This window comes from Monodelphis domestica, chromosome 2 (assembly GCF_027887165.1).
Source record: "Monodelphis domestica isolate mMonDom1 chromosome 2, mMonDom1.pri, whole genome shotgun sequence".
Classification (NCBI taxonomy): domain Eukaryota; kingdom Metazoa; phylum Chordata; class Mammalia; order Didelphimorphia; family Didelphidae; genus Monodelphis; species Monodelphis domestica.
The window spans coordinates 504313408-504330229 of record NC_077228.1 but is presented as its reverse complement, the minus strand read 5'-3'; the positions used below and the strand labels follow the sequence as shown (position 1 = coordinate 504330229).

Below are 16822 nucleotides of genomic sequence, written 5' to 3'. Positions count from 1 at the left end.
GAAGACTTGAGGTTCTTCCTGGTTTAGGGTCTAAGGAGGCTTCCTGTTCTACCAGTTTTGTCCATTCTGAAATTTAAAAAACAAAACCCTATTCTGTATGTAGTTTCTTTATGAATGTCCCCAGGACATCAGTAATTCCGAAATAATTGCAGTTAGGCTCTTTGTTCCATGTCTGTCATTTGAGTTTCTGTTTTCCAATAGTTTGGATAAATATTTTTTTCCCCCTAGCTTATATTTCCCATTCAGTTTTGTACAATTTCTGTTTCTCTTGTTCATTACTTCTATATGAATTTATTGAGGTTTTTTTTTTTTGTAAACCCATATCTTTGTATTGGTCAAATTTCCTTCATTTCCTCTTATTGGTGTCTTAATTCATGTGATCATCCAGTATATTAGCGATCTCTCCCAGCTTTGGAAGAAATATCCACAAATACAAAAGAAATCTCAATTTCTACCTTCATTAATTAAGTTCTTTAATTAATCTTGTACTTTTCTTATCATTGATGAGTTTTGTTCAGTATCTTTCCAATGTATGCATTTGAAGCTATCCTACAATATTTTTATCTGTACCATCACTTTCTTTTACCCATTTCAAAATAGTTTCTCTTCTCTTTCCTTAGCTTAAGCTGGGCTTTTTCTTTCCTTTTCTCTTTTGGCCAGGCATGTGAGAAACCCAACACTGTGGCTTCGTCTCTGTCTGACCTTAACAGAACTTAGTCAGCCGAGGATAGCTGTAGCTGCCAAAGGCCTCGTAGACTGTGTAAACCACACAGTTTTCTTTGGCACATCTGCTGCACTAGACCTATTAAATAAATTCAGTTACCATTTCAAACTGATTTATTGGCAGTTTTGTTTTAAGTAGCTAACATTAGTTCATAATATGAGCAAAAATTAGTCCTTGGGTTACTTTTTCGAGTTTATACTAGTTTGGGCTAAAGATCTCTCTAAGCACAATTCACTTAAATAAGTCTGTTGAATGAATGAAATGAGACAAAATGAATCTTGCTGAAAATGAACTTTTGCATTTTTTCTTTTATAAGTTAAAAATACTTAAGAACATCCCTTTGCCCCATCAACCCCAGCCAAAAAAACTCCATAAAGTTAATTTACAGAATGAGTTTTGTTTAAAGTTTTTGATTAAATAGTGCAAGAACTAGTTTCATTAAGTACTGCAAAAAAAGAGAAATGCATACGTGTTTTGTACTGTATTTTATTCAGATTCAGCACTAATAAAGGCATGTACATCTGCCACATCTTTTTAACTACCACAAACCAAAATGAAAGACTGCTAACATATAAAAAAATCTAAGGGACAATGTCATGATTGTCAAACAGGGAACTAAATCCCAAAATAAATTATTTTACAAAAATATCAAACTTGCTTTTTCAAACATGTTTCTACCGATAAAAAATTCACATTAAAATTTGTTAAGTTGGTATAGCTATTTAAGACCATTATTTTAAGAAGAGGGCCTTAAAATAAATATTTTACATAAATGTAAAGATATCCAAAAAATCAAGTATCATCTTCTGTTTGGTTGGTCCTTGAGGGACAAACAAGCCGATAAGGCGCACTAGAGACCACGTGCCACAGCTCCACCCGCCACATGCACACCAAGAGATGTCATGTGGCTAACACTGTATGTGCCACTCCTAGAAGCAGCTTTACCCTGTGAACACCCTCTAGAGTACGGCAAACTCTACTGCAAAGTTTGAGCAAGAGAAAATACTTTGGTTAGATTATTAGAGGCACAGAAATAAAATACAGAAAGTCAAATGCTTTGAAGACAAGTATTATTACTGAATGCAAAAATTCAATACTGTCCTTAAAATCCCTGAACACACAAGGCACACTGGTGAAGAACAGCTAATCTAATGAAAGAGAACAAATAAGACCTTGATTTCAAGCTGGATTTTTTTTTTTTTGGTTATAAATTAAACCTATGTAGCAAGAGAAGACATTGTAAAAAAAGAAAATTGGAATGTTCCACATTTGCAATTCATAAGAGCCGTAACAGACAAGGTGGAACCTACATTCCATCTATGGCTCTTCCTATACTCCAACTGTATCAGGTCTGAAAGCGTTTTTATAAAACTTTGGTCTTGAAATATGAAGACTTAATCATAAGGTCGTACAAATGGGGTTTTCCAGGTTGACAACCAGACAAAGTGAATAAGTACGGAAAGACTGTTGGAAGAAACCCCCTGCCTACCCCTGCCCCCCTCCACGTTTTATTCTGAGAAATCCATTTCTGTTTTATAATGTGAGACTTTCTTATCATATACTTGGAAATAAACTTGACTGCATTATGTTTTTGTCCAAATAATACATATATTTGTAAATGAGTCCAGTTAGAAACACATTCGATTTCTAAACTGCCTATCTGAGAGATGAGCCTGGCTTTGTTACTTGTTAAACTTGGCGGAGGGTATCCTGATACCAATTAATCAGAAGGCTAAAACACCAATACTTTCCAACCAGGGTAAAAAAACGAACATCCAAAGTAAAGAGAAACATAGGCTTGATCAAGTAGCCAGTCAAAAACCACTTCCCTGTTATTCGAGCTAATAGTTACTCTCAGTTTAAAGTTCCCAGCATCATTATTAGCCGTAGTGACCAGCGTCACAGCTTCCATGTCAAACGTGACAGTGGACCCAGAAGTAACCGCAGGCAACTGGTTTGTCATCTCTTTCCCATTTACAAAAACTGCACCTGAAACAGAAAGAGAGGGTCAGTTTGTGTGGACGTTGAAGCCGGACAAAGAGGAACGGCCTCAATGTCTCCTAGAAACCACTAGGGCTGGGATCCTGTGACTGGCCCAATTCTTACTTTGGTTAAGAATATTCATTATTCTAACAAATTAATTCTCTCTTTTAAACAATTCCAAATGTCAGTCTTTCATAGCTCATAACTAAATGATTCATCGCCAGTACAATGAGAGACAGCTGTGTCTGACTACACAAAAAACATTAACTATTCAAAAACTGATTGGTCCAGAGGGATCAGTGGGTTGTAGTTGAACAATGAACTGGGGATGAGGAAGGGCTGGCTAGGTCAGGAGTTCTTAACCTTTTTTGTGTCATGGATCTCTAGCATTCTAGTGAGGCATATGGAACTTCTTTTTCCATTCTCCCCCCCTTCTCAGAATGTTTTTAAATTTTAAATAAAATACACCAGATTACAAAAGAAAGGAACTACACTGAAATTATTTAAAATAACACCACATTCATAGACCCTGGCTAAAAAGCCTTGCCTTGTACCTAGGTACAATCTCCTTTTAAAGGCTGGGAAAAAAAAAAAGAAAGCCCCACATCATAGAACTGGTTAAGTGGGGAGGACCTGAATGGAGATATTCAACTCAAATTTCCATTTTATCTCATTGACTCCCTGACCTGAGCGAGTCCTGGATCAACCATTAACTAGGGGTGTGACATTAGCTAAAAGATTACAAAATCATATATATAAAATTGGAGATTAAATGAGATAACTAATGTCTCTTCTCCCACTACAATAAATGTTTATCTAGATAGAGAAAAAGATAGAAATTTAGATAGATGGATACAAATAGATCTCTTACTAGACATGCACTTACGTAAGAATAACTTGTTAATTGGAGTATTTTATATAGACAGTTAAAACCTAAGTTATTTCTTACCATTTGTACCAATACACACTGCTTGATCTCGTTGTAGGGAGTCATATCCATTTTGTTTTTCTACACAAACTCCTATACTGTCTCGCTTATCTGGCTGGCCAACAGTTTCAACTCTGTAGGAAAAATGTGCAAGTTAATCAATTAAAAAAGGAAATGAACCTATAGTAATCCAGTGGCCTCTTATTCTAAAATATAGAGAGAAATCCCCCTGGGACATTTTCCCTTTCCAAATGTACAAACTTCTATTTTGTACTCAGTCTAAGACTTACTACAGTCATGCAAGTTGTGGTTATTTCCTCACCCAAACTTCACAGGCCATGTGAAGCCTGTGAGCCAGAAACATGACTTCTGACAGGTCTGCTGGAGACCCCCCTCCGTCACGCCCAGGAGCCTTTGTTTCTGCTTTAGCGCCAGACTGGCTCCCACTTGTCTATCACCCAGCCTCATGCCTGACAGTCAGCTTAAATGTGAAGCAGCAGGTCATTCCCCTCACATTTCAGGAAAGCGTATCGTTACTTGCAAGCTGAAAGATTAACATGAAACTGTAGGTTGTCCTTAGGAGGGTTTTGTTAATGGACAACACTTCAACCATCATGACAGGCAGAGGGAGAGGAGAGTGTAATTTAAGGAGTAAATTAAATTTCTGGGATGTTTTTCTTCACCCAAGGCAATAATTTAATTATTTGGAGGGTAGTGTTTCTATTTTAGATATCTAAGGACATTAGAAGGAATCTAGCATTTTCAAGCAGAATCCTAAGGCTCAATAACAAAGTACAACAAAATATAGGGGGGGGAATCCTCAAAATAGTGATAAATCCTTGGAGAAGAAAGTTCTTTAGCTATAAGCATCCTCAGTACTTAGTATTTTTATTTGAGAATTGTCTCTGAACAGAAACACAATATGTTACAGGAAACCAAAATATCCTCATTTCCTTTAAATGTTTTAGTATGAAGATAGTATTTTTCTCAGTCTTTATTTGAATTTAATTTGTATGAGTTTCCAAGATGTTTAACTTTTAACAGTAAAAAGTTAATGTTTCTAAAATGCAGAATTTAAAAAAATAAACAAATATTATATTGTTTTGACAACAGATACAGAAGTTTGAAGAAAAAAAAACATTTTACAAAGAGCAAATGACCATGGGACAAGTTAGGTTAGAAAAAGTGACATTAAAAAAAAACAACCAAATTCACCAATCTATGTTGTGATTATGCATGAACAAATTCAGAGGTTACTTTTAAATTGATGAATTTTCTTAATGCATATTAAAAAACGTAATTTACAGAAATTCTGTTTATATTCAAGTTAGTAGAAATGCATCTTATAGGCTTTTCTTCTTTTTTTTAAGTTCTTTTTTTTTTAAACCCTTACTTTCCACTTTAGAATCAAGACTGTTTTTGATTCTAAGGCAGAAGGGCAGTAAGGGCTAGGCAATTCGGGTTAAGTGACTTGCCTAGGGTCACACAGCTAGGAAGTGTCTGAGGCCAGATTGATTAATTTTTTTCTTAAGTAAATAAGACTTCCTGGGAAGGAAATGGACACTTGAACAGTAGTCAAAGAACAGGAAAAAATCTATTTTTATTTCTATTGCTTTTCAGCTAGCCCCCATTTCATGTAGTTAGAGCAGCAGCCCGATACATTGATTAACAAGGTCTCTGAAACCAAGTTCCTACTTTTAAGGAGGTTACCCAGGACACCGAAAAGGTTGGATCATTTCTGGGTTGATGTTGGCAGCAGCTGAGGAAGAGCTCTGCACCAAGGGTTCTGAATTTCTAGCCTCCTCATAGTGCATACATTTTTGCCCATCTGTTTTTTTTTTTCCAGGCACTTAAATGACAAATGTAGGAAATTCAGAGAAATGTGGAAAAATCTATATCAACTGTGTGAAAACATAGGTATAAGGTGGCCTCAACAATATCAAGGAAAAAACTCTACCACTAAAAAGCCAAACTGCTTACCTGAGAACCCAATCATGGCCTTTGGGGCAGTGAACATGCTTTCCTCCCCACAGCAGAGAGACAAGGATGCCTATGGCAGAAGCTTGTATACTCTGTCAGATGCAGGAGACCAAAAAGACCTGGTGCTGCCTGAGGAACAGCTTCCCAAAGGAAGGTCTTAGGAATATCAAGTGGGAAAAGTTGAAAGGGGAAAGACTGAGGGGCAAGAAGATGAGAACAAGGCTACTGAAGAAGTGAGAAGTGAAGCTTTTTGGTCATTCCAAAGATGGTCAGCCAGGGGACAGCTGGGTGGCTCAGTGGACTGAGAACCAGGCTCAGAGACAGGAGGTCTTGGGTTCAAGTTTGACCTCAGACACTTGCTGGCTGTGTGACCCTGGGCAAATCACTTAACCCCCATTGCTTAGCCTTTACTACTCTTCTGCCTTGGAACCAAAGATGGGTGACCTTCCTTTGAATGTTCTGTTCATGACTTGGCTGTAAGTCATTGTGTATATTGTTTCTTGGTTCTGCTTATTGTATATTCCATCTCATCATCATAGCTTTACTTTTCTCTCCTGCCTCTTGGAAACACTACTTGCCCATCCAACTCTGCTCCCGGTTCTCCCATAAGAGGTCTTTTCTGATTCCTGCAGCTGTTAATTCCTCTCTCATCTCACCTCAACCAAATTACTTACTAAAATAACTAAAGTACAAAATAGTACTGATGTATATGTGTACATGTTGCTTCCAGAAGGAGTCCTTGCTCCTAGAGGCAGGGACATTTCTGCTTTAGTCACTGTATTCCCAGTGACCAATAGAGAGCTTTGCATCTAATAGATTCTTAAACAATGTTTGCAGAATTACAGAATTTTATCTCAGTATTCACAAAATCAGTAAAAAAAAGTATTTACAGTAAGAAAAGTATAGACTCAAAATAAGTATGGGGAACATATGACAGTAGGGAGGCAGGGCTGTCTAGCCCATTTTACTTCTGTTTTCTCTGGAAAGAAGAATGATTTTGGACTGCAAAGGACAATGGGAAAATGGCTTATTGGGAGCTAAAATCTAAGATGACTAACTAGTGAGCACCAGAAAGAGAGCACCTAACTAATTGCCTTTGAGTTCAAGTTTCTTGGTCTGGCCAAATTACATCCCACAGTACTCTAAGAGGTAGAGATGTGATTGCTGAGTAGTCAATGAACTTTCAAAGATTGTGGAGAACTGAAGACGATGGTGAAGGGTCACACCATGTGAGGATCATTTGAAAGGACTAAAGTAGGGGAAGCTAGGTGTATCCGGGGATAGAGAAGCAGGCCTACAGTTAAGAGGACCTAGATTCAAATCTGACTTCCTTGTTGGGTGACCCTGGGCAAGTCACATAAGCCCAATTGTCTAGCCCTTGTTGCTCTTCTGTCTTAACTGATACTAAGACAAAAGGAAAGGGCTTAGGAAGGAAGAAAGAAAGAAAAAGAAGGAAAGGAGAAGATGTACAAGGCAAGATGGCAGCTGCAGTCTACTATTTGAAGTGCTAGAGCATTAAAGGTGGACTAAATTTCTTCTAATTGGCACAAAAAGGCAGAACTAGGCACAATGAGTAGAAGTAGCAGAAGTAAATTTAGGTTTGATGTAAGGAAAATCTATCACTTAAAAAATTCTACTAAAGTAAAATGAACTACTTTAAGAAGTATCATGTTCCCACTCTATGAAGTCTTCAAACAAAAGTTGGACGCTGAGGCATGTCAAGTATGGTATAAAAGGGATGTTTAGGTTTTCAATTTGACTATATGGCCTCTCTAGTTTCTTCCATGCAATCTGATGGTTTTTATCCCCATTCATACTCCTCCACAAAATAACAATGAATATCTTTCCAAATAAATTCCACTTGGGGCTGCTTTAGGGTAAATGTTTTAGAATTAGGTTAGTCCCATCCAGATCCACATTAAGATTCAAGAGTGGAACCATGTTATATGTTTTTAGGCTTTCTAATCCTTTGAGGAACCACAATGATAACAAAGGCAGGAACCCCTGTGGACTTCAAGCTCCGCATCACTAATCTTTTCACCATGAAAATCATTAGACCAGTAAGCCTCTCTGTGAGCTTTAACCATACCATCTGCCATAAACTCAACTCTGATTGGATCTATTTATTATTTCAAGTCTAATGAATGTGTTTACAAATAAAAAGTTGCAGAGAATGAATGCACCTAGTAATCAACAAGTTACTAAATGATTATTTCAAATTAATTCTGACTCATGGAATTTGGGCCTGGGAGAGACCTTACAGATCACCTATTTCAACTCCCTTACTTCAATTGAGAGACATGGAGGTCCCAAAAGGAAAAATGATTAGCCAAAGAGTAATAAAGTAATAGATCGTAGGTCTGGGACTTGAAGCTAGGTTCTCCTCCTACTGTATCTTTTCAGGAAGAAATGGGATATTTCAAGCAACAGCACTGTTTCTTGAAAATTGCTCAGGGCCTGGCTTTTCTCTACTTTCATTATTAGACAGCCTTCCTAATACTTCATAAATTCTGTTAGTTTGCTCCGATTATAAGACATAATATAAACAGTTGCAAGTTGAGAGCAGGTGATAGTTATGGATTTTCATGAACACCCTGGATTTATGACATACTATTCCCAGTAAGACTCATCTGAATCTCTCCATACTTTCACCCTCATTAAACTACCTACCTCCTTTAGTCTGGATTGCACAGACCGGCTTCCTGAATAGAATATAAGCTCCCTGAGACCAGGAATCATTTCATTTTTGGTTTTGTGTCTCACTGCTATCACAGACCCATAACAGATACAGGCTGATTACCGACCTTGCTCATGGTCACATGATAAATAAGACACAAGCTTGGAGGGTTAAGCTGGATCTTCTGACTTCACCTCTTATGTCTCCCCCCCCCTCCTAATTCTGCCTCTGTTACAGCCTATAGTCCTATTATAAGGAGGAGAAGAGAAGTGAGAAGGAAGACTGAGGAGCACCCAAAGGGATAGGCTGACTACACATTCAGACAAAGGAAAATGTCCTCTCCCCATTACCAAAGCCAACTCAAAACAGCAAATGATCCTAAAATGAGTCCTTTCTGTAAAGGAATTGGCTTAGTCAATTGGGTTTGTTTTCACTGAGGGGCTCAGGGAAGTGAGAGTGAGATCTAGAGATGGGAGGTCCTGGGTTCAAATTTGACCTCAGACACTTCCTAACTGTGCGACCCTGGGCAAGTCACTTAACCCCCATTGTCTAGCCCTTACTGCTCTTTTGCCTTAGATATACAATACACAGTAATGATTCTAAGACAGAAGGTGAGGTTTAAAAAAAAAATGCTTTGTTGAGCACTATCCAGCAAAACTGAGTATAATCCTTCGGATAGGAAAAAAATTAGGTATTTAAGTATTTCCAAGCATACTTGATAAAAAAAAAAGAGAGGAATGGAAAATTCAGTATTCAAACAGAAGAGTCAAGAAAAGCATAAAAAGTAAACATGAAAGAGTAATCATAAAGGACCTATTGGAGTTGAAATGTTTGCATTTCTTTCTTTCTTTTTTTTTAAACCCTTACCCTCCGTCTTGGAGTCAATACTGTGTATTGGCTCCAAGGCAGAACAGTGGTAAGGGCTAGGCAATGGGGGTCAAGTGACTTGCCCAGGGTCACACAGTTAGGAAGTGTCTGAGGCCAGATTTGAACCTAGGACCTCCCATCTCTAGGCCTGACTCTCAATCCACTGAGCTACCCAGCTGCCCCCAGTGTTTGCATTTCTATATGGAAAGTTAATACATAGAACTCCTAAGACCTTTATCATTAGGGTTATAAGAAGGAGTCTATATAGATGGGCATGAGCTGATTATATTGGGGTGATATCCAAAAGAAGGTATGGGTGAGAAAGAGTGATGTGCTGAAAGAAAGTGGAGGGGAGAGGCAGAATGGAGAAGATTTTCTCATATAAAGAAGGTATACAGGGCAGAGCTTTTATGATGGAGGGGAAAATGGCAGGGGGAAGTGGCAGGCAATGCTTGAACCTCACTCTAATTGGAATTGGTTCAAAGAGGAAAGAATCTCTATAAACATAGACATCTATCTCATCCAAGAGGGAGATAGGCCAGGAAGGAGATAAGAGATGGGGGGTGGGGGTGGGTGGGAGGTAGCAAGAGGAAGGGTGTGTCAGGGGAGACAGCGATCAGGCAAAATGGACAAAGAGGGACAAGATAAAAATAGAAGAAACAGAAGAAAATGAGATGGAGGGAGAAGCACAGTTAGTGATCATAACTGTGAACATGAATGGCATGAGCTAACCCATAGACCAGAAGCAGAGAGCAGAATGGATGGGAAGTTAGACTCTAACAATATGTTGTGCACAAGAGACACTTGGGACAGAAAAACACAGGGCTGGAGCATTATGCTTTAGTTGAAGAGAAGGAGCGGGGGTAGCAATCATGATCTCAGAGTAAGCAAAAGCAGAATTAGATCTAATTGAAAGATATAATCAGAGGAGTAGATTTTGTTAAAGATACCACAGACAATGAACATCAAAAAATTTTATGGCAAATTTCTCTTATAAAGGCCTTGTTTCATATATATATATATATATATATATATATATATATATATATATATTGAGAGGTAGATAGAGAGACAGAGAGAGAGACAGAGAGAGAGAGAGTATAGAACTGAGTCAAATTTATTAAAATAAAAACCATTCTCCAATCGATAAATGGTCAAAGGATCTGAACAGGCAGTTTTCAGAAGAAAAAATCAAAGCTATCTATAGTCATATAAAAAATGCTCTAAATCACTAATTCTTTATGAGAGAAAGACAAATGAAAATAACTCTAAGGTATAATCTCACACCTATCAGAAAAGACAAATTCTGGAGGGGAAAATGGAAAATAGACCCATTAAGGTAATGTTGGTGAAGTAGTGACCTGATCCATTCTGGACAACCGTTTGGAACCAAGCAAACCCTGTGATCCAGCAACACCACTACTGGGTCTTTTTCCTGAAGAGATCAGAGAAATAGGAAAGAGACCTCTCTATATGCAAGGATATTAACAGTAGCTCTTTTTGTGGTGGCAAAGAATTGGAAATGGAGGGGACACTCATCAACTGGGGAATAGCTGAATAAGTTGTGTCATATGATTGTGATAAGAAATGACTGATGGGACAAGGCAGGGTTAAGAAAAAAAACATCGGCAAGACCAATAGGAGGCAAAGAGAAGTGAAAAGACTAGGGAGATATATGGAAGTGGTGCCAAGATTTTGAAGTCTCCACCGATAAGACAAAATTGAAATTTCCCTCAGAGAGGGAAGAACATACACACAATCAATAGGGTATAGATGGGTATATCATATAGGAAAAATAGGAGGGGAAGGCAAGAAGAGAAGTGGGATGAGGCTGATAGAAAAAGAGGGCAAATTGCGGGAGGGGAGGTAAAAAACTAAACAGAAATAGGCTAGAGAGTAATACACAACAATCATAATGGTACAATTTTTTTTATAAGTCTCTAATAAAGGCCTCATTTCTCAAATACATAGAGAAATGAGTAGAATACATAAGAATACAAGTCATTCCCTAATTGCTAAATGGTCAAAGGTTTTGAACAGGCAGTTCTCAAAGTAATTAAAGCTCTTTATAGTTATGCAAAAAATGCTCTAAATAACTATTAATTAGAGAAACACAAAATTTGGAGGGGATGTGGGAAAGATGGGACACGAATGCACTGTTATGGGAGTTGTGAACTGATTCAATCATCCTAGAGAGCAATTTTTAACCTATACCCCATGGGCTATAAAACAGGACATGCCCTTTGACCCAGCAATATTATTACTAAGTTCATATTCCAAAGAGATAAGAAAAAAGGGTGGGGGGAGGAAGGACCTATATGCACAAAAACATTTTTTAAAGTTCTTTTTTGGGGTGGAGCAAAGAACTGGAAAGTGAGAGAATATCCATCAACTGTGTAATGGCTGAATAAATTATAGTATATGATTGTAATGGAATACTATTGTGCTATAAGAGATGACAAGCAGGAGAAGCTCAGAAAAACTTGGAAAGACAGGAACTGAAGAAGAGTGAAGTAAACAGAACCAGGAGAATACTGTATACTGTGATCAGAATACTGCATAATGAACAACTGAGTAATTTTGCTATTCTCAGCAATACAAGGATCTAAAACTATCCCAAAGGACTCATAAAAAACGTCATCTCCTTCCAAAGAAAAGGAACTGATAGAATCTGAATCCAGCTAACAGCAAACATTTTTTATTTTCCTTAATATTTTTTATTCGTGCTTCCTTCCACAAAAGGATTCATATGGAAAATGTTTTACATGATTGCACATGTAAAATTTATATAAGATTACCATCTCAAGAGGGGATTTGGAGTGGTGGGAAGGGAAGGACAGAATTCAAGACTCAATATTCTTTGAAAAATACTAGAAACTTTTTACATGTAATTGAAGAAAAATAAATAAAATAAAATGGCAAAAATTGACTGATTAACCTTAATTAAATGCCTTGGGAGACAGTAGTTTTCCTTTTATGAAACATCTTCAAAGGCTGGAAGGGCTGTAGAGGGGATGGATGACATAGCTCTTCTATTCCTAATATTCTGAGATTCCAACCCTTCTGTCCCTTTCTCTTATCTCTCTTCTCTTCCTTAGCAATCATATTTTGATTTCCCTTCGGCTCTACGTATTCTACAAAGATGATTACTAAAGCTACTCTATACCCCTACTATCCCTGGAGATCATCTCAAATTTCAAAATGCCTGCCAGACCTCCTAGCTGCTGTGCTAACACTTAAAGCTCAACATGCCTAAAACTTCACTCATCTACAATGAAAATCTGCCCCTCATAAGAATTTCCCTAAGTTGGCTGACAGCAACACTATTCTGGTTAATTAAACTCAAAACCCTGCAATCAGCATCTGACTCCTGATCCTCCCTGACAAACATCTGATGGGTTCCATTGTCTCATACTTCTAACCTCACCTCTTTCTCTCGAATCCTGGGGCTCGCCTCCAACCTTCATCCTATCTTCTCAGGCCTCCTCCCTCTAACAGTCTCCTGGATGGTGTGGGTTCTCCTAGCTCCAATTCATCCTCCACACCACTGCCAACAAGCTCTTTTTTTAAATTTATTTGAATAAGTTTATTTAGTCAATTTAGAACATTATTCCTTGGTTACAATAATCACATTATTTCCCTCCCTCCCCTCCTTCCACTCTTCCCGCAGCCAATGCGCACTTTCATTGGGTATTACTTGTGTCCTTGATCTGCCAACAAGCTCTTGCTAATGTACATATCTGATTCATGAAGTCTCTTGACTGCTCAGTGGCAGCTTGCTTCCTGTAGGAAACCCAGCCCAGTTCCATCGCCATCAGGGGGCGCCCTTCCTTCATGGCACAGCTGTTCTCTCTGGATCTGTGCAGGCGGTACCCCCCCAAGGTTTTTCCTTTACAATCCCATCTATCCAAATCCTTCCTCCTTTCGAGACCCAGCTCAGGGGGCGTGTCCTCCACAAAAACATCACCTGGTTATTCAAACTAGACCTGCTCCTCTCTGCATGACTGATCCCAGTCTTTATTGATTTCCTTTTAATTGGCATTATTGAGGTGTTCAGGGCTCATTCACTTAGCAGACTAGAAACATATTGAGGGAGAAAAAACCCATGTCTTCCTATTTGTGTCCTTTACTTCTTATAGGCACTTAGTCAATGTTAGCTGGACATAAAATAGGGATCATATTAGCATTTGACTGCGAGGGTTGTTGTGAGATCCAGTGAGGTAACCCATGAGAAGTGTTTTGCCAACTTTAAAGTGCTCTGTTAGCTTTTCTTACAAGTGCTAGAAGCGACACCCAATTATGCATCTATCACTATCGGTTTAACTGTGACCAATAAATCAAGACACTGCAGCTAACTGAACTTATTCCCTCCTGTGTACATGAGAGGACTGGACTAAAGCCTCGTCTACCCCCACCACAACCCCAGTCAAAGGAATGAACACGGTATTGCAGGGTAAATCCCTTCCTAATAATGTCAAGTTTGGGATTTCATATAAGCATTAACTCTTATATCAAACACTCAAGAACAGAAGAGGTTCTCTAATAAAATCTCTATCAACTAAGAGAATTCAGTCAATCACCTGCTCTGTCAAAAACAACTAGAACTGAAATAATGTAGGAAGGGATGCATTTCAAACGCAAAAGCTTCCACACCATGAAAAATAATTAAATTACTAACTGAAATAAGATCAAATGTGCTGGCGAACACAAACAGTCATCTGGAAATGCCAGAACAGAGAGCAAGAGCAAGGTTACCATTGGGGGTAAATGGGCCTCATCTGGGTTGGGTCAGGGAGAGGTTTGGAGGCAAGCCTGCAATGGGGAGCTGAGGATAAGAGGATAAGAGCACTGGGATCGAAACAACAGGTCTTTGGTTCAAATCCCAGCTCTGCCACTTACTCTGCCACTTACACTTACCTTAGTGAACTTGGGAGGGTCACTTAATGTCTGTGAGTCTCCACCTCCTCCTCACTTAGAAAATGAGAGGACTGGATGAGATCACTCTGAATGTCCATCTCAACTCGGAATCAATGAGCTGCAGGCACCAGGTAATAGAAGGTGCCAGAGACACAGGATCCCTATTTCCAGCAGATACAGCCTTGAGTAGTGTCCACATTCCTAGCTGATATTCCCCAGGGAAATATTGGGATGGGGGAATGTCTAAAGAGAAAGACTGTTCGTGGCACACTGGTCGTACTTTACTCCATTCTGCCTCCAAGATTAAGTCAAGTTTAGTAATGACACAGACCCAACACGACTTCAGCGGCACCTGCCTTCACTGAAACTTACTTTACAAGGGACAAATGCATTCATTCCACAATTAGGAATAGAAAGTTTAACAGGTAAATACCTGGCTGAGGGAATTAAAATAAATTAGCTTCAAAACATAACCAATCAGTGAATAATAAATAAAAGAGCATCCATTACCCCCACTGTCTTGTAATTCAATTTTTAAAAACCATTTATTTATTTAGTACATGGGTGCAAGACACTGTTAGGTTAGCAATGCAAACAAAATGAGACACAATATCTCTATTTGTAACTTCAGAGGAAAAATAAGAAATATGGGCAACTAAGTGTAAGACAAATGTGAGTTTGGTAAATTCAAAGGCAGCTAAATGGCTAGATAGAAATGGATAAAGTACCAGGCCTAGAATCAAGAAGATGAGTTCAAATCCAGCCTAGCTGTATGACCTGGGCAAATCACTTAACTCTGTATACCTCAGTTTCTTCATCTGTCAAATAAGCTAGAGAAGAAAATGGCAAATCATTCCAGGATCTTTGCCAAGAAATCCGTAAATGAGATCATAAAGAGTCAAACATGACTAAAATAATTCAACAACAACAACAACAAATAAAAGATTCCCAAATGAAGTGGCCTAAAAAATTTGGGACAGAGACAAACTGCTTCCAGCTGCTACTGGTAGTGAATAGGATTATGGAGGAGGTAGCACCTAAACTAGGGAGAGGCTCTGAATAGCTAGCAATGAAGACTACAGGAAGGAAGGCTCCCAGCTCCCCCCGGGTATGTGCTGCATCTTTATCAGACTGAACTCCTACTAGAATGCCTTTCTCATATATTGGAATGATATTTCCAATAAGGCTTGCAATTGGTTCAAGGCATGAAAGGCATACACAACAGTTGACAATTTTTTTTGGCATGTGGAATATTTTTAGTTAGTTATTTCAATGTTTTAAGCACCCTTTCCTTGGATGTCCCTTTTAATTAACTTCAAACATTCAGAAATGAATTTTCTAACAACTTGATCAATGAACAATCTCTGCTTATCTTCTGCAATGGTCATATTTCACTGTAGGACACAAATGGTTTTTCTTTTGGCAATTCTAGCTTACGATGAGCAGACAAAGCAGAGATGAGACTTTTATTATCTTTTGCCTGGGGGAACGACAAAAGAACTTTTCTCCTCCAGAAACTCTTTGGTTAGTATATATAGATATTCTACTGTTTTATAGATGCTTTTCTTAAGAGTGTGTCATGTCTTGTTTTCTCAAAAGTTGTGGAGTTCTTTCTGAACTTGTCCTGAGAATTAAAGTAAACATGACTTCAGAAACATTACATTGGGACTACAGTTCCCAATGACGTATTTCTGGATGGTGCTTAATTTTCCTTTACACTACAAGAAAGCTTTATTTTGACATTTGTCAGAACTGGCTTTAATAGTGATAATCCCTTCTTAAAAGGATCCCTTCATATGGTAACATTAAAGATTTCTTTCCCTTTGTTCAGGATAGAATCTACATGCTTTTTATAGGAAGCTGAAAGACTAATTTATTCTGGAAAGAAACAGTATTATCAGGTTGAGAGGAAATAGTACCATATTGTTCTATCATCTTTTATAGCTTTCAATGAGGCTGTGCATCTACTGGCTGAGGCTTTATTTTAGTAGGACTTGAAGGTTTCTTAGAGCCTTTCAGAGAGCCTTCATTTTTATTTGTGGTGGCTTTTGAAATACATAACTTTAATTTGGACAACTATGATGATGGGAGCTAAGGCTCAGTATCAGTGCCAAATTAGCATCTTGCTTCAACTTCTCTACAACCAGATGTTTCTTCTTACTATTTATCTTAGGACAAAAGGTCTGGCTAAGAGACACACAATAGATTTTATTGTCATGTTCATTTGTAACACTTTTAAGTTTCATTACAATTCTCAAGGTAATACCTATTCAATATCTATTGTTGACTTGGTCCAGACATTGGAGGACTACAAAGAAACAGCTTCATTTTCCCTTATTGTTCGTGTACTTTTTCTCCACAGAGATTTATTAGAATTTTTTTTAATCACCCATTTTAGGGTTGTTAAGTTTCAGGGCTATTGCCACTTTCTGGAGTAGGTCTCCAGAAACCTGGATACTTATTAATGGCTCAAAAAATTTGGCTAGGGAAGAGGAAGAAGTTACTGGTTTCAAAAAATCTTCAGATGTCACCACCCTATCTTATATAACAAGGAACAGAGAGTAGTGTTTATAGCAGATATGGAATACATGATAAAATAGCTAACATGGGGCCATATTTGAAAATGAAACCTTATCCTTTTAGGATCTGAAATTTACAGAAGGAATTGCCTTGCTAGACTAAAATATAGCCCCCCCACAAAAAAATACAAGAAATAAAAATGAGGTAAATCTTTCCTTCTCTCAAT

General features: G+C 38.1%; 1 protein-coding gene across 1 annotated transcript in view; it reads right to left on the bottom strand.

The window, feature by feature from the left end:
- Positions 1-1194: 1194 nt before the first annotated feature.
- Positions 1195-16822, bottom strand: part of CRLF3 (cytokine receptor like factor 3) — a 40782-nt gene continuing 25154 nt past the window's right edge. Inside the window, exons 7-8 of the mRNA XM_001368313.4 lie at positions 3657-3769; positions 1195-2713 (exon numbers count right to left, since the gene is read on the bottom strand). Of these exons, the coding sequence (XP_001368350.1) occupies positions 2457-2713; positions 3657-3769 (370 nt within the window). The 3' untranslated portion in view covers positions 1195-2456. The remainder of the gene's footprint in view (positions 2714-3656; positions 3770-16822) is intronic.